The sequence below is a fragment of the Haliotis rufescens genome, unplaced genomic scaffold (assembly GCF_023055435.1).
Source record: "Haliotis rufescens isolate VD_foot unplaced genomic scaffold, xgHalRufe1.0.p SCAF_10, whole genome shotgun sequence".
Classification (NCBI taxonomy): Eukaryota; Metazoa; Mollusca; class Gastropoda; order Lepetellida; family Haliotidae; genus Haliotis; species Haliotis rufescens.
The window spans coordinates 10716370-10735559 of NW_025963780.1; the positions used below are offsets into that span (position 1 = coordinate 10716370).

Below are 19190 nucleotides of genomic sequence, written 5' to 3' on the forward strand. Positions count from 1 at the left end.
GGTATCATAAGGACTAGTAGAAATTTGCCCTTTTTAAGGATTTTGCTATATGTTATCATTATAAGGACTAGTGGACGAAAACTGTTAGTTTCTACCACTGCAGTCACCTCTCATACTTGCTTCTCCTGCCATCATCCTTTGTAGGGTTAAGCGGAATGGTGGTCATATAGGAGGCAGAGAACCTGTTTAAAGGAGCATTTGCAAAGTCTGCCCCAAACCATGTAATAACATACTATGGCATTGACTTTTTAATTAATTATAGATGCAAGTGGGGCGCTTCCTTAAAAAAATACATTTTCATTATTGTCAGAATTCTGTGTTTTAGGAGATGTTAATGACAAACTTTAACTGCTATCTGAACTGCGTGTTTTCCAGACATTGCAGGCGACAGTCAGGACTTGGTGCCTATATTTCCAGTTTCATTGATTCTATGTCAAAACCTATCTTAACCAAATTGAAGGAAGTTCACTTTAAGATAGATGTTGTCACTTGCTTTGCAGATATTTTCTCCATAAACATTTTATAAGATCTTGAACCACATTAGCATAGGACATCTGGACTGTTTGAGTTCTTAGATACAATATAATGTTGTACCCGATCTCATATTTGGTTTACATTGTCTTCACTGTAGAAAGACATGTTTCTATGAAACAGTTCATATGTCATTACTAAGATTTTAGTACATCTGCATCATTACAGTTGATATAAACATCATCAATAAGCCAACATGATAGCAAAAATGAAAGAAAACCTTTGTATGTATGTAGTCATGTGTATTCATTTTCTTAATGTCTATTTGTTTGATATACCAGCAGTAAATGTGATTTGTCTGACACCCTCTACAGTGTGTGATGGCTCGTTATCGTTTTGACATGCAGGGATCACCTTGACATGTCATACTCAGGGGCTGCTTTCCACTTCCTTGTTAACCCTTTATACTGTCACACACTGTTAGAACACCTCCACCAACAGGGTTAGAAATTACCTTATATCTTCACTAGTCCACTAAAGCATCTGCTACAGAGCTACACTCTACCTAATGGTGAAAGTGGCAGTCCAGAAGGAAATGTCACTAGTCCTTCCAGAACTGTACTACTACTAGTTTCGGACTGGAAGACTTCAAACCCTAAATGACTAGCACATACAAATTTTTACTACCCTAATAAAATTGTGGGATTACCGTCTGGGCTTGGTTTGTGTTGTCTAAATGTCTGTGAATGTCATGAATGTAGTATACCTGTAGTAAATGTGACATGTGACTTGCCATGTGCCTGGTGTGGGTGGGTACCTGACATAATGATTCTGTGAATATTGACCTCCTGTGGTGAATATGACATTTGACTTGCCATGATAGATGATCTCCTCCTTTTGTGGTGTGAATGTGCAAGTTGCACCTCCTGCTTAAGTGTGACAGTTCACAGGGAACTTGATTTAATGCTAAAATATTTAATGCTTACTGGTCTGTGACTTTCTGTTGGGAGTATCTACGGGTTATAGTGAATGTGACCATTGTCTTTGTGATCACTTATATCAAGCACCTGATTTAGTAATCCAAGTAAGCGAATATTTTAATAGATAAGTCAGTTTTCAATGCATAGACTGTTCATGGTGTATTTGTGTAGATTGAATGTTTGCAAGGTGTTTAGCCATGCCTCTGCTGGGAAGGGGTTAACTGCTTGGTAGCTATAACACACAAATTGCTTGTTTACAAAAGAAATAACGCCACTAGGGAGATATGCATGCACTTGAAAAATATAGTATCACATTAAGTGTAAGTACTTCATGAATGTTCTCCATGAGGGAAACTTTATGCTGAGCAAGGTAGTTAAGAAATCTTGAGCATTTGACATGTATGTTTTACTGTTTTTAAATCTTGCTTGTGTTTTATTTTGTTTTGATCTTCAGTGCAGCTTCTGCTGTGTGTGTTATACCATGTTTAGTTGCATGACATGCCACACACTCTCGGTCATGATCTGGCTCCCCTCTCTTTCTCATTAGCTGACATTATCAATCAGGTATTATGAAGGTGTCCTACTTTTAGTGTGAGAACAACACCTTGATGTTCATGTCATATGTCTGTCTATCTAAACTGATACTTTTTTTCCAGGTTGCAGACATCAGTGTGATGCCCTTGTCCCCAAGTCGGATTGACCAATGTCCAGATGTCCTGATGACCAAGCCAGCCCTTGGTGAATGTGACGTTGTGTCCAGCACTGAACAAGGTCCCTGTAGCCGTCAGTGTGGCAATGTGTATATGGGTGAGAGTGACCATCGTCCAGATGTCCGAGTGTCCAGGTCTGGTCTGGGTGAATGTGACGGTATGTCCAGCACTGAGCAAGGTCCCTGTAGCCCAGAGTGTGGCAATGTGTACATCAGTGGTACTAGAGCTGGGGATGATTCATCGGTGAAGGCAGGAGTGAGTCATCACCCACTAAACAACACCGGCAGCAGCAGCAGCGGCGGCAGTGGCCACTGTGTCAGAGCCGGCACCCTCCTTCCTCCTTCTCTCCCAGCATCCAGTAGTATAGTCGTCTCTCACACCACCCAGCCACACACACCTGGTCATGAGAACAGTTGCCACCAGCACTCCCTGCAGCCGTCACGGTCGTCGGCGCTGGTGCACCCAGGTGCAACTGTTGTGGGTACCGTCGGTGTTGACGCTGCACAGCCCCGGCCGGCAATGATTGACATTGGCACCACATTGGCACCACACCCCGGCGATGTCAGTTGTCAGCGCCCGTTACAGGTAAAAACATCGTCAATAACTCAACAGTAACCATCAACACAGGTGTTGATTGGTATTGATTGCATGTCATTGAACTGTGATTGTTGCCAGCCCTGCTGATACCTTGAACAACTGTACTGACACTTGGCTTTTTTGTGCCACTGTTTTCAACCTCCTGCTGACATGCCCTTGTTTTGTGTAGATTATTATTGAATGGTTGGTGGGCATTATCATTGCAGCAGACCAGCCTTGTGAAGATTGTAATCGTTCTGCAGCCTCTATTTGTTTAGTCAGGCTGAGAGGGGGTAATCACTTCATTTATTGGAATGAAGGATAGATGACGTTTTATCATGAATATAGGATTGCGTCAGGCATTACGCGAGAGATGGGGGCAGCGTGTTATGTTGATTGTTTTTGGAGTTAAATACAACTGCTGAGTAGCCACTGTAGAGCTTTGGATGCATGAGCGGACTGTTAAATCATTTCATTCTGTGAATGTGTCCCTTGTGAAGGTTTCTGTAGTATGAGTTAAAGTTTAACAGGAATGAGATATGTCAAAGAGTTACAGTTTTGTCTATTTTAAAAAAACATTTTAAAAGGGGTAATTTTTATTTTCATTTTCATTGTTAATAAAAATGAAAGAAAATCAATAAACCTGCAGAAACACTTGAATCGTTCATTTGATGTGTGTATTTTTCGAAATAGATAATGAATGGATTTGGAAGGCAGTCTGTGAAATAATGAGCTTAGTGCTTTTTAGTGTCCACTCATCACCTTATATTTCATTGAATGAAACATGTGGAGAACAACAAAACAATTTTCTGAAACAGTATTTATTATATGCAGCAAGAGAGATCTGACATAATTTGTGTAAGTAGTTACACAGGCATGTCAGATTCATTTACAACATGCAGACTCAGGATTTCCTGTCATGTGGACATGTCCACTCTGGGCTATTCAGTTTAATGACACCTATAACTGCCTTGGTCCTGAAGTCTTCAGTATGTATCCTTCCATCACTTTTTGTCACATGTAGTTTGTCTGCATTGAGGATATTAACCCTTTGTCTACTGGTACACCAAAACATCATTTTCAGTAGATTTTGACCTGAACATATGAACAATTATCAACTTATCAACCTATTAAACTGACCTTCAGTCAAAGTAGTACCTGATGCTGTGATAGTTAAGTCTCAGACTGCATATGCATGTACAAAGGGCCTTGTGTTTGTTTCGGGTCTATGTGTTGTAGTTTTCCTGGTCTGACGTGCCACTGAGCTTATGGAATGGGAAGTCTGGGTGCTGGTGACTTCATTCCTTAGTTTTAACATTTAATATTTTCTCTGCTGTATTGTGCTGACACAGTGTGTAGGTGTTGATCATAACCATGGGGTGTGTAAGAAGCTTTCACTTTCAGGTATCAAATTGATATGGCCAAAACTTAGGGCAGGTGATTAACATATATAGTTATTTATATATCACTCACAGTGGTTGTCAGTGATAAAATGCAGAAAATGGTAATCTGTTGTTGAAAGCTGAAAAAAGGGGCTTTGAAATATGCATGGCACCCAGTAGATCATATCACAGGAATTATGATGCAGTATGCAAATGTGCATCAGATTCACAAGGCCGCGCCCATTTCTTTAGTCAAAATGGTCTTTTTCATGTAAATATCAATAGAAATAGATAGAAATTGGAAGATAGTGTTAGCTTATCACACAATGCTCTCTCAGTCAGTTGATTATTAATTATAAAAATGAGGTGAACTGACACCTATTGCCTTTATATTGTCTCAAAGTTGTTGTTTTTACTTATCAGTTTAAGTATTTATTAATAATGACACCTGTTTCATCTAATTAGGTGAATTTTGATAGCTGAAATTCACACTACTATATAATTGATTCAAATTTTTGTGTAGCTTAATGAAATTTAAAATATTATCTGTGTGTTTGTGTATGAAAAGATTGCAAACGGTGATCGTTATAGCTTTGGGGATATTTCATTAAACTGGACCAACATCTTCACCATCCTTTCTTTATAAGTTTGTGACCTGTGTTAATATACATAAGACAATGTTCTAATTGGCGTCATGGTATACACATGATTATTGAAGCAAGTGAGACCATTATGGGTGCTGTGTTGGAATGTTACTATGGTGTTGAGATGATAAAGCCTCCAAGTCATATTCATTAACAGTCAGCAAGACATTCTGAACATTTTATCTAGGTATAGTATAGGTATGAACATCTATTTCTGTGATTGATGATGATGATGATGATGATGATGATGATGAATGTAGAATATCCTAAATCGCACAGTAAGATACAGTCAAACACTGTTGTGTTGTGTTGAAGTTGAAGGGAGACCTAACTCAAGAGTACACAGGGACCAAGCTTTTGGCAGAGACAAGTACTGTTGTTTTAGAGACATTTGTTGAGAACAAGAACATATTGCATAGTAAAGTGAAGGCAAACAAGGAGGCAACAACCATTGTTGTAACTTACACATCATCCATATATGGTTGTTCAGGAAAATTGGAAACATGTATCTGTGAACTAATGGAAGCAGTTTTGAATGTGAAATTATAAATATAATGAATTTTGTTTGCTTCTTAGTGCTAATGATTATTGAAATAAAAACTGTTTGAAATTAAGAATTATAGTTAATGGGACCTAATCTTCATTCCTAACCACATTTAATAATTGGAGCTATAGAAGTCTCCTAGATTAAAATAATGCTAGACATGAAAACCTCAAGGCTCCAAGGATGAGTTGAGGATACGCCCCACTGCCACCCCAAAACCATGGCTAGTGCAGTTATTGCAGATTTGTGGATATCTGTGTCGAGGACTTTTTAACTGGATTCCAAATGCCATTTGAGGGAGACATCTTGACATTGGTGCTTACAAATGTCACACAAGCAGGAAGTAACCATGACTTGATCACTATGTATCTGGTATAGAGTGGGTTGAGAAAATGTCTCATTTCTCTTGGTACTTGTTAGTTAATGATGACATATAGGCAACATATCAAAGGCAGAAATTCTTGCCCCAATTATTTAGTTTTTTTACCTTCATTCTACTTTAGTCACATGGTTTTAGTGACAATGACATTGTTAAGAGCAAACTTGTTAACTTCATGGAACCACTGGAAACTCAAACATAGCAAATTATCCATAACTTGAGACAAGTGGAGGAGTCTCATACAGACCCTGACATACTTCACAGACTGCTTATTTGATCAGTAACACAACTGTAGACAATGATATGAAATCAGTGACATATCCTTCAGAGCACTAATGCAGACGCATACCCAGTTCACTCTATTATCAGTCAGTCAGGAAACATTAATGGCCTAATTTATGGAAGCCTAAACACATAGTAAGTTTTGGTTAGCTAATTAAATGACATGGAATCCACCAATTTATTTATGATACTTTGGAAAGTCTAGATTTCTTCAGTTTCACTTTACTATGGGTTCCTTCCTGTTGAGTATCTAAAGATAATTAACAAAATAAAAACAAATTAAGAAATGTTTTTCAGCCTTTCAGAGACTAAATGTTAGCCTAACAAGTGGAGTGCCAAAGTGCTGATGGGGCTCTGCCAGGGACCAGAACATTTCTTTGTCTTTAAAGGGAGACGAGGTCTGGGACACAAGGGATCGGGGAGTCCCTTCAAAATTCAATCCCACCTTTTGGTCTACTAAGTCAAACTATATTATGTGTATCACTCTAGCAGTGAATAATTACTGTCAGATAGAGAGAATAATTGAGTTCACACATGGCACCACAGTGTGGCATATATAACCAAACTCACTCACGATGACCAGACCTAGCCTGACATGGGTCTGGTTTGTGGACCATAGTTCACCATTAAAGATACTTCAAGTTTACAAGCTGGACTACACATGCTGAACTTTTACATGTTTACAGAAGATGTTTCACTGTTGTTAAGCATTGATAATTGATCACAAATTAATACTCTGAAAGTCCAATGTTGGCAACAAAAGTTTTAATGGCCATATGAGTCTGCACGATTATCATGTTTACTGGACTAGGAGCTTCAGTCCAGATAAACAAAATATCACATTATATGGTTCTTAGATAAGAGGAATGCAAGTCAGATAGCTGTCTAGTATAGGGTCACAGCAGCTGCTGGTGGAAAAGAGAGTGTTTTGTTCTGTGTCTTGTGTTGACTCTCGTGGGTGTCTAGGCTTGGTTTAGCTATTTCATGAGATTAGATCAGCCAAGTACACTAGAATAATTATGAAGAAACACATATTTGTAAAGGTATTAACTTAAATTAAAATTTTCCTGCTATTTTGAGCTGTTAAACAGATGAACTTTTGTTAACATAAATCTTGTATTGGTATGACATTTGTACCAATCAGTAGCTTGCTTATTTTCTTAGCCGAAACTGGAACATTTTCTGATTGGTATTTATTTGCAAAAGGTTGACTGGAATTTGCTTTTCTTCACATGTTTTCGACCAAAATATAATATCGGTGACTGCTTAGAATGTTGACCAGTAGTTATTTTATGGAACTAAAAATACAAGAAATGCGTTCTCTTAAATTAATTTCCTGTTCTTCAGAATAGTCACCCATTTCTCACCTCATTTCTTTGTAATGTCTTTCTCAACCATCTCTGTTGCCCCTTGGTTTGGGGAATACTGGTGTTTATGTTCAGAGACTGGCTGTTTCATTCAGCTCCTGAACTGCCTAACTTTATTGTGTGCCTCAACAACCTGCTCTACACTTCACAAGACAGTTTGAGATGGGGGAAAATGTATCTTCTTATGATTAATATTATAACAGCTGTTGGGATATTAATATCTGCCAAAAGAGTATCCAAATCATTCAGTTTTTTCAGAAGTATCTTGTTGCTAACATTTGTTCAATTTTATTTACACTTTGTTAGAGTACATATTTGTGCAAAGTTTACATTACTAGAGCAATAACTAAATTCCATTTAGTTACTTACCATAAATATGTCTGATTCCAAAGTGTGTATCTGAACAAATTATTGTATTCTTTTGGGATTCTGGGGTTGATTAGGTCCCCCGCATAGCCATCCTAGTTGTAAGAAGTGACAAAAATGAGGATCAAGTAATGGAATGTCATCGTAACCAATGTTGCTCGTTCTTTCAACCACTGGCTACTTACAGGCCACCATTATAAGCTGAATATTGGTGGCTGCAGTGTAAAACCACATTCACCCGTCCGCTCATACATTATCCCCTTGTCCTTGGAGATCAACACATTGTGTGTTCAATGTAGAGCTAGGCTTCCTGGGCCCCATTCCACCAAGTGAACACAGAGCTAAGGCGATCTTAACTCCCATACTTTAACACAGACTTACGACAGTCATTGCGCTACGATCACAGGGCCCTGTAGACTTGACCATGCAAAATTGAACTTAGAACCAAACACACCGCAGCATAAGTTTAACTTGTTTGATAGGTGTTATTTAGAAGCTGACTTATGGCAAAGTAGACACAATTTATGGATAACAACTTTTTTAAATACTGTAAAGCAACGTATCGGTATCGGTGAATTTCAGTGAATTATCCTCCACCTACTTTATATTCTGTACCATGTTCATCATTGCTTGACAACAGTATAAGGATCTATACCTTAACATAGCCTTTACAGTAATTAAAGAAGTTGTTATCCATAAATTGTGTCTACTTTGACGCAGCATAAGGTTTCAAATGCTGTATTCAGCACGGGTTGTCTCCATTCTTCTGTGACGCAAACATGACATTGAGTGAAGTAGGATTTGTTTAATCCATCGTTTTGAGAAGGTTGTAGATCTGAATTAAGGAAACACTAGTAGTAACCTTTGAGCAAGGTATGTAGCTGTAGGTATGCAACATGAAGTGGTCACCACTGAAGAAATTAATCAAGGCTTAAGTTATACAACGCATGTCACTCGAATGACATCACCCCACTCATTGTGATGCTAAATAAATTATGTCAGAGTAGTAAAATAGAAAAGCACCAAATTTCAAGCTGTTTGTTGTCCCTGATGCTTAAGTTCTGACACTCTATTAGTTTATGTCTATTGTGTTTTGTGCCAAAAGTATGTTACTTTCAGTCTTGTAGTAATCGCAAGTCTGCATTTTGTAACCTATAAATGTACAGAGCAATATTTCAAACTCTACCAGCAATGACTGAGATAGAATACTTTCCTATAACATTCAGCTTCCACTGTGATGCAGCAATCATATCAGCTGTTTTAATCAGAGGTGATTATTGTGATTTGAAATCTTTGATTGACCAGTAATGATTGCAGTATTATTGTAGAGTTTTATTATTCTGAGTTAGCTGCTTGTTCTGGGAAATGAAGCCAGGCAACAAAACCATGTAATATCCAAACTTTTGATATTCTTAGCTCACAAATTGTGTTTATGATGTTTCAGTTTAAGGTCCAAGAATGATTTCTCACTTTTGAAAAAATCCTCTTGTATGTTTTGATTAGACAACTGATCACTTCCCAGAATAAATGAATATTTCCTGCCAATATTGTGTCATATAAGGAGAAACTCCCTCAACATCTAATAATTCTGTTTTTTCTGCCTCCTTGGGTGCAGGCTAGAGCTGTTACTATTCACGCGCGTATTCTGTGAATCGAACCATATCCATTCATGAATTGAATTCGTTATTCGTGGTCACTAGAATCAAATATTTACGAATATGCAGTCATGTGCATCTACATACCCTGTACCTAAAAATATCCATAAGAACATATTATATGCAGAGATTTCTTTAAAGACAACACTCATATATATAATTTGACAATATTGTGGTCAACGGTCATTATCGTATTTGAGCAGATACTATTACCTGAATAAATGCAGTATATAAATGTATAATATATTAATAATTATCCAACCAGGTCAAATAATTTAAGTTGTTGTTTTTCACTGAATATAATAAATTATACATCAACTGCTGACTCATTATTGTATTTGTGAATAAATATTTGTATTTGTACCCTATATTCGTGATATGAATCGTATTCGCCTCTTAGTGTATTCTTAGTGAAGACCCGGGGTAGAATAGATCTTTAGCAACCTATGGTTGTTTTAAGAGGCAACTATGCTTGTTTTAAGAGGCAACTAACAGAAACAGGTGGTCAGACTCACTGACTTGGTTTGATGCATGTCATCGTGTCCCAATTGTGTGGATCGATGCTCATAATGTCAATGACTGGTTGTCTGGTCCAGACTCGATTATTTACCAACTGCCGTCATATATCTCGAATATTGCAGAGTGTGGCATTAAACAACAAACAAAAAACAAACAAACTTAGCAAGTAAATTTAAAAAGCAACAAAACATAAATTGTTGTGTCCTTAATGAGAAATGAACAATGTTGTTTGTTCCAAATGAATGCATTAAATACTCAATAACACCTGCAAATCTGAAAACACATGTTTTGTTTTCTGTATTGTTATGTGGTGCTGTTGTAACAGTTTTAGAATGCAAGAATGTTTTGCTGTTGTCCTTCCAATTTGCTTTTTGTATTGTGATACTGTTATCTAAGAAGTCTTCATTTTAAACATTTCTTAAAGAATGGATAAAAATTATTTTTTTTATGAAAACATTCCGAATCCTTCCCCAAGGGCCCATCTTCAGCTGATCCTGTGTAAACCAACACATGAGTAAACATGTATATTGCTTATTTTTATATATAATGTTTAAGCAACGATAAGTAGGGTAAACAAATTGTTTTTCTCAACACTTGCTCAATGTAAGGTAATATAAAAGAGACAAAACTAATAATACATGTCCACTCCCCCCGAATGCATTTCTTCATAACAGTTAACAGTTGCATCTGGAAAGTGGGATATTGGCTTACACCAGTGTTGTCCATACCAACATTTTGTTCTGTTCCCTCATGGGAAATCCAGCTAGGCCTCATTCCACAAAGCGACCATAGAACGATGACTGTTGCAAGTCCCATACTCTAACATAGACTTATGATAGTCTTAGCGCTAAGATTGTTTGTGGCAGTAGGCCCTGGGTAGGTCCCGAAACATCGCTTTTAAGTCCATCATCTTTTCACTTTGTTTGGCTTTCACTCTTTGTGCACTAGTTATTGCAGATTGGGAAATGTACAGTGTTGTCCTAAGATATCTGGTTCCAATTTACAGGCATTGCTTTTGACCTCATGGTTAAAATATGGTTTGTCATGTTCAAGACAGTGCTAGCTGTCAAGTCCTAACCTTTAGACCTAACCTTAGATATTTTTTCTGTGATTTGACCTTTTTTCAATATTGATATAAATGGTTAATTTCGGAAATGGCTGAATTTAGATATATGTTTCAAACAATAATGCTAATAGACCGTTTCCTCAAGCACTTTTGAGATAACGCATGTTTAGTCTGGTGACTGTAGAAGAGGGCTGAGAATGCATGCTGTCTGTAATGCCATGACCACTCCTTGCTGTGCACTGTAAGTGGTGTGCGGGAAGGGCAGTTGGATGGGAGGAGAGTGGTGGTATTTTAGTGAGTGGAACTTCAGCAGAATTGCTGGGGTTGTAATAATGTGGCGCTCAGAATAGTTTTAAATGATTTAGATGGTTCTAAAATATAAACAGGAAATATATCAGTTGTGAAAAGATAAAATGACCAACTCATGATGGATTCTGTACTGTATATTTAATTCCTTTTTGAGACACCACCACAGGGATTGTAATAAGGTCCTTTGTTCTCACAAATGTGTCCTGGTAATGTCAGGCTTGGTGTATTTTTATCTGAGAAATAGGTCCTGATATTCAGTGGTGTTACAGAAACAATATGTTTTAGTGGCCTTTAGTGGGATATTAATGTTTTGTGATTCCATGATTTGGTTTCTAGTTTCAGCTTGTTAATTTCCTAAGCTTAATCAAGTACAATAAGCAGTGATTTAGGAGATAAACATACTGTGTTTTCAATGTTGAGCTAGGTTACCTGCAGATATGACCACGCTAAACTGAATTTGGAACCAATGTGCAGCGTGAGGTTTCAAATATTAAGTTCAGCTTGGTTACATCTACAGGTAACCTGGCTCTACATTGAAAACACAGTATGTTTATCTCCATTCTACCATGACTAAATAAAATGTGAACTCTGTGGTGTTAGCAAATATACTGAGTGAAGTGGCATGGGTTGAGTCAAGTTTTTTCAGTGGGTTGTCGATCTGAATTATAGAATCACCGACTACAGCCTTTAAAACAAAATATGGCGTGGTATATGCTCAAGCAATTTGTTTACACCGTAATACTTCACGCAAACACATGACAGGCATTGAAAGCATATAAAGCATGGCAACTTGGTAAGCTATCATGAGGTGGGCACCCCAAAAGAAAACGAAGCAAGTTTTGTAAAGCTTTCGTTCCACAGTAAAAGTCACCATTATGATGTCATATCGCTCATTGTGAAGTCACAGTCGTATATAGAAAAGCACCAAATTCCAAGCTCTCTGTTGTCCTCAAAACTTAAAATACATCCTCTTTATTTATTTCTATCGTGTTTTCTGCTCTAAATGTATTGCCACACATCCTTTGAATATTGTAGTAACCACATCTTTGCATTTTTTAACCTGTAATTGTAGATATAATTATTTACATATGCTTACTGACAATGACTGAAAAAAGTACTTTTCCATGAATATTAGCTTCCATGGTGGTGTGGCCATCAAATTGGCTGTTTCAAACAGAGGAGGTTTATTGTGATTTGATCTCCTCTGGTTGACCAATCAGAATCAAGTAATTTCCAAACTCAGGGTAGATTCCCCATGAATGCGAAATACATGAGGTGGTTTTTATTACATTTGATTTATAGAAAGAAATCTATGCTGAACATCAACCTTCAATAAAAACTTCTAAACCCACCAACTAGTGTATGTCATAGGTCTGTGTAGGCAAGTTACGGAAGGTAAATATGATTTGTACTCTTTTCTACGAATGATATTCTTGTGGAGAAGGCATGGAAATGTCAAGGAAGATGTGGTTACCCAAAGCTGGAGGGTGCATGTGATAGAGGGATGGGGGTCACTTTGACATACAGTCTGGGATGGGAGGAGTGCAGGTATTAGTGGCCTCTTGACATCTGGCTGAGATCACTGGTCCCGCTGAGAACATGCAGACATACTGTATTTGCTGTAATAAGTGCCCTGGGTGCTTAGAAAATTGACAAAGGTGGTGCTTATCAAAACCATACACAAATAATTAAATTGTTCTCAGAGATCGTGTAGTAGTAAACAAACTTAGTTCAAACATCGATGAAGCTAAAACATTTTGTTTTAGTTACTTGGCAATTGTAGACCCCTATAGCACTGGACCCGTGAAGATTCGGGTTAGAATAGGTCTTCAGCAACCAATGCTTGCTGTAAAAGGCGATTATGCTTGTCGTACAAGGCGACTAACGGGATCGGGTGGTGAGGCTCGCTGACTTGGTTGATGCATATCATCAATCCCAATTGTGTGGATCGATGCTCATGATGTCAATCACTGGATTGTCTGGTCCAGACTCTATTATATACAGACTGCCGTCATATAGCTGGAATATTGCTGAGTGCAGCATTAAACAACAAACCAGACCAACCTTCAGCACTGCTGTTTTCTGCAAAACAATCGGTAATATACACACAAGAAAATATGGACGGTCATGTACATTTTTCTCTTAGTAAGGGGTGCTTGTAAAGATTTCTCAAAGATTGGGCTAGAAGTTGGTCAGGGGCATTTAATATGGTGAATACGGTATAGTTAATTATAGGGCTGACTGAAAGGGCTGATTAACTATTGTCATTGAATTGCAATAGATAAAAACCTTAATGTGATGATGTTGCGACACATATTTAACTTGACTTTCTAATTAATTCTTTAGAATTCAACAACATCATAGAAAATCCTAACATGTCGATCATTTAAGCATTATGTTTGGAAGTTGATGTAGCCACAGGTTGCTACAAACAAGATGCATGGTAAACAAATGATAAAGTAAGTCAGTACATTGTCATGTTCAATATTATGAGTTATCTGCGGTGTAGTGTGGTATAGATGTGAACTATTGATATATTTGAACTTGTCATCCATGCATTGCGATCTGATCAAATATTAGCAATTATGATGCATCAAAAGTTTGGTCCATAGTTACCTCTTGTTGCTATGGGCACCTATTTCCTCTGAACACAATGACAAAATTAGGAGTGAAGGAGATCTTGTAATCCTAATGTAATAAAATGATTATGAGAGTCACAAAAATTAAAATACAACAAAACCTCAATGACTCTTGATCAAACTTAATTCTTGGGTGGTAGTTCAGTATGAGAATATTCCCCTGGTTTGTGAGGATGATCTTCACAGAAGGGCTGGCTATCGATATGGACCATAGAAATATAGATCATAAAGATCAATAACTAAATATAGATCAATTTTCAATAAATATCGGAGAAGTAACTTTGAACAAATATACAAAAAGCTCTGAAAGAAAATTTCATGTCACTGTTGAGTGGTGGGTGGTGACTCATATATTCATGGATTACTATTTATGTAAATGAAAACTTTTTTCAGCACAATAGTTTATGGAAGATATTATAGAGGACACAATTTCTACAGTATATTGATAATCTTTAATATTTCTTTCCATTGACGATAATTCCGATTATTGGTCTTTTTCGCCAGCCCTACTTCACAGGCAAATCTTTTTCCATGACCAGTAATGCAGTTTCTGGCCACAGCAATTGTCTTATGAAGAGAACAATCCATCCATCCATCCATACAGACATACACACATACACACATGCACATCAATACATCGTACACAGACATACACACAGACAACACACACATACAACCATATACACACAAAATCAACCCACATACACTCACACATACACATCAATCCACACACACACACACACACACACACACACACACACACACACACACACACACACACACACACACACACACACAAATCCTTTTCAATCAATCCATCCATGCTGTTTGGTTAGCAACAATCTGTATGAAGATAAATATATAGAGAGAGTGATTGTTAGAAGTATGATTCTTTGTTCAATCGTAACATTCTCACATGTTCAGAATCCAGTAATTACAGGTTTGAATCCCTGATTTACATTATTATGATTCTGGGTTTACTAGCACCTAAACCAAATTAGCAATGCCTTACACCTGTTTGATTTCGGAGTTTCTTTCCACATTAAGCTAAGATGCTGTGATATACCGTATTCATCATATTCAGCGTCCTGCACCGAAATGTGCCCCCTGACCTACAATAATGTTAGCAGAAAAAAAGTTGTCAAAGTAGTAATGTGGGACATTGTTTGCTGAATCACCTGTAGTGCGTAGGAGCAAGTTCAGAATTCACTTCTTCTACAGAAACAAGTCTTGTGTGTTGCAACAGCATATAAACCAGAGGGTCATGGATATCAGTGAAATTATTTTGAGCAATTCTCACTGAGCATTATGTTGTTTTCTCATGCTCACTGGCTACTTCAGATCAATTGTTCCATTGTTTTCATGTTAGTGGGGACCTTAGAAGCGTAACATCATGTGAACACATATATTGTTGTGAAAAATTGAACATGTGATGACATCTGACTCTTTTCAGCAATCTAGATTGACAGAGCTCATGTCTCCACATATGATCAGGATTTTTTTCTTGATGTTTGCTTAGAATTGCATCAGAAGACATGATTCCTTTAAATAAAAAGTACACAAAAGTTAGTTTGAAAGTCCCAGAACATGTTCAATGTTGCTGGGTATGTGTGACCTGAGGTAGTCCATCATGACTATTGAGAATGTGGTGTAGTTCTTTGAGAATTATGCCATTTGAAGGAGAAACTGAGCTGCATGATTTGTTTGTATAGTAGGCAGTAAGCCAACATCTCTGTGATTTAGGCATTTGATAATCAGGCTGAAAAGTTAACTGCTGAGAATAATTGGAAGCTATAAACGTCAGTGGTGTACATTTCTGTTAAGTTGGCAGAATGCAGTGAAAACGACTGATATGTGTGGAAATATTCACATATTACTCACTGGTGAAGACGCAATCTTTGAAAATCCAAACAAGATTATCCTGTTTAATGTGAACTTGTTATTTAGATATTTACTCTGATGAGAAACAGTTGTTTTTGCAGACAGACTTGTGTTTCTCATCAGAGATCTGAAGAGCCTGTGACTCCTGTGATAAGGATTAGCTGTACAGTTGGTCTTTACAAGGCACCATCACAAGCTTCCAGCTGCTGGAATGAGCTTGGTAGTGACAACAGAATTAGTAACTCGGTGTATATGTAGCTGTCAACGAGTGAGTTAGTGAGTGAACATGTGAATTAGTGAGTGACCGTTATGGCTATTTGTGTCTGGAACTAAATATTTTATACAAAAAATACCACCACCCTTTCATGCAGGTAGTGACTTAATCAAGGTTCAGGTGGTCATTGAAGCTGCTGAGTGAAGAGTGGGAGGCACTTTAGAGGGTGCAGATAGAGACTTCATCAGGGATCAGGTGGTCATTGAAGCTGCAGAGTGTGGAGAGAGGGAGGCACTTTAGAGGGTGCAGATAGAGACTTCATTAGGGATCAGGTGGTCATTGAAGCTGCAGAGTGTGGAGAGAGGGAGGCACTTTAGAGGGTGCAGATAGTGACATTATCAAGGATCAGGTGGTCATTGAAGCTGCAGAGTGTGGAGAGAGGGAGGCACTTTAGAGGGTGCAGATAGAGACTTCATTAGGGATCAGGTGGTCATTGAAGCTGCAGAGTGTGGAGAGAGGGAGGCACTTTAGAGGGTGCAGATAGAGACTTCATTAGGAATCAGGTGGTCAATGAAGCTGCAGAGTGTGGAGAGAGGGAGGCACTTTAGAGGGTGCAGATAGAGACTTCATCAGGGATCAGGTGGTCATTGAAGCTGCAGAGTGTGGAGAGAGGGAGGCACTTTAGAGGGTGCAGATAGTGACATCATTAAGGATCAGGTGGTCATTGAAGCTGCAGAGCGTGGAGAGAGGGAGGCACTTTAGAGGGTGCAGATAGAGACTTCATCAGGGATCAGGTGGTCATTGAAGCTGCAGAGTGTGGAGAGAGGGAGGCACTTCAGAGGGTGCAGATAGTGACATTATCAGGGATCAGGTGGTCATTGAAGCTGCAGAGCGTGGAGAGAGGGAGGCACTTTAGAGGGTGCAGATAGAGACTTCATCAGGGATCAGGTGGTCATTGAAGCTGCAGAGTGTGGAGAGAGGGAGGCGTTTTAGAGGGTGCAGATAGAGACTTCATTAGGAATCAGGTGGTCATTGAAGCTGCAGAGTGTGGAGAGAGGGAGGCACTTTAGAGGGTGCAGATAGTGACATTATCAGGGATCAGGTGGTCATTGAAGCTGAAGAGTGTGGAGAGTGGGAGGCACTCTAGAGGGTGCACAAAGTGACTTCATCAGGGATCAGGGGGCACGGGTGGCCAAGTCGTATAAGGTTCCGCGATTCGCTGTGCACAGTTGCGTCCCTTGGGCACGCCAGAAACCTATGATTGTGGGTTCGAATCCCGGTTCGCCCTGATTATGTTTCTAGGTTTGCTCGTGGGTTTCACCGAAGTTGTAAACATTGGAGACTTGCATCACTTCGGGCTTTTCTCCAAAATTAAGCTGACACGCCGTGATATAACTGGAATAATGTTAAAAGCGGAGTTAAACCCAACTCACTCACTCACTCACTCACTCACTCATCAGGGATCAGGTGGTCATGATAGCTGCGGAGTGTGGACTGGAGGATACCTGAGTGGGAGGCACCCAAGGACAACCAAATGTCAACTGTGGTCTGTCTCACACTACCAACCTTCTCAATCAGTAAATGAGTAATACCTCTCTGAGGAACTGTTTATTATCATTCACTCTCTCTCACTCACTCACTTGTGGGAAGGTGGGGTAACAAATGATAAAAGCATCCTTGGGCCCTCTCCTTGTCTCATTCATTAACTTACTCAATCACTAGTAATAATAAAATTATACCATAACCATAGAATATGTTTAATAAACAGGGCAGTGTTTAATAATATTGCTGTAATCATTCTAGAAGCAGACAAATATTTACTGCTTTTATAGATGGTAGCAGCTCCCTTTAGAAGTACGCATGGTGGTATTAATTTGGATTATGTACAACTACTTGATTAAATGATGAAATAAAGTTTCATGTGCACTGTTGTATCTATATCTAAACAAATTTTGTGAACTTTCTACATTTCTATAGCATACATGTAACTTGGACACATGTATGTAGGAATACCCTTATGGTATGTAGCGGTGTTAGGTGACAGCATGGAGTTAGTTATGTAGCACTGAAGAATTTGAAACACTTTCAAACAGGATGTCCAGAAATATTTCCAATGTGTTGAATGAGCTATGGTGTGAATGTTCTGGTAACAAAATGTGGGAAGCAATACTTGTGACATGAAGTAGCAGAACAGTGGTGAGAGTAGCGGAAGGGATACTTGGTGTCAAGGCTACATTGTAGGAGGAGCGTGGTATAGTCATGTGGTTTGGTACTTTGATTGGGGATGACTCACCCACAGCTCACCGTCAGACCATCACCACAGACCAGCTTGCGTCATAGCCAGCGCACAAGGAATTGCTAGCTGGCACTTCTCATTATTGATGTCAGTGCACAATTGTAAAGTGTAAGTGAAGCCATGCTCGTGTCCCCTTTCATGGGCTGTTGTGCATTGATGCTTATGTGAACCTTTCATGGTCTGTTGTGCATTGATGCTTATGTGAACCTTTTATGGTCTGTTGTGCATCGATACTTATGTGAACCTTTCATGGTCTGTTGTGCATTGATGCTTATGTCAACCTTTCATGGTCTGTTGTGCATCAATGCTTATGTCAACCTTTTATGGTCTGTTGTGCATCGATACTTATGTCAACCTTTTATGGTCTGTTGTGCATTGATGCTTATGTCAACCTTTCATGGGCTGTTGTGCATCGATACTTATGGGAACCTTTCATGGTCTGTTGTACATCGATACTTATGTGAACCTTTCATGGTCTGTTGTGCATCAATGTTTATGTGAACCTTTCAATGGCTGTTGTGCATTGATGCTTATATATACACCTTTCATAGGCTGTTGTGAGTATATCTTTATATACACCTTTCATAGGCCGTTGTGCATCAATGATTATTTAAAACTTTCATTGGTTGTTGTGAGTATATGCTTATATAAACCTTTCATGGTTTGTTGTGCATCAGTGCTTTTATGAACCTTTTATGGCCTGTTATACATCAATGCTTTAATAAAGCCTTCATGGTCTGCTGTGCATCGGGACCCGTAAAGATCCAGGAAGAGAATAGGTCTTCAGCAACCCATGCGTAAGAGGCGACTAACGGGATCGGGTGGTCAGGCTTGCTGACTTGTTTGATGCATGTCATCATATCCAAATTGCGTGGATCGATGCTCATGATGTCAATCAGTGGATTGTCTG

General features: G+C 38.6%; 1 protein-coding gene across 1 annotated transcript in view; it reads left to right on the forward strand.

Moving 5' to 3' along the window:
- LOC124145332 overlaps positions 1–19190 on the forward strand; it is a 114774-nt gene that overhangs the window by 81741 nt on the left and 13843 nt on the right. Inside the window, exon 11 of the mRNA XM_046515049.2 lies at positions 2108–2746. Within this exon, the coding sequence (XP_046371005.2) occupies positions 2108–2746 (639 nt within the window). The remainder of the gene's footprint in view (positions 1–2107; positions 2747–19190) is intronic.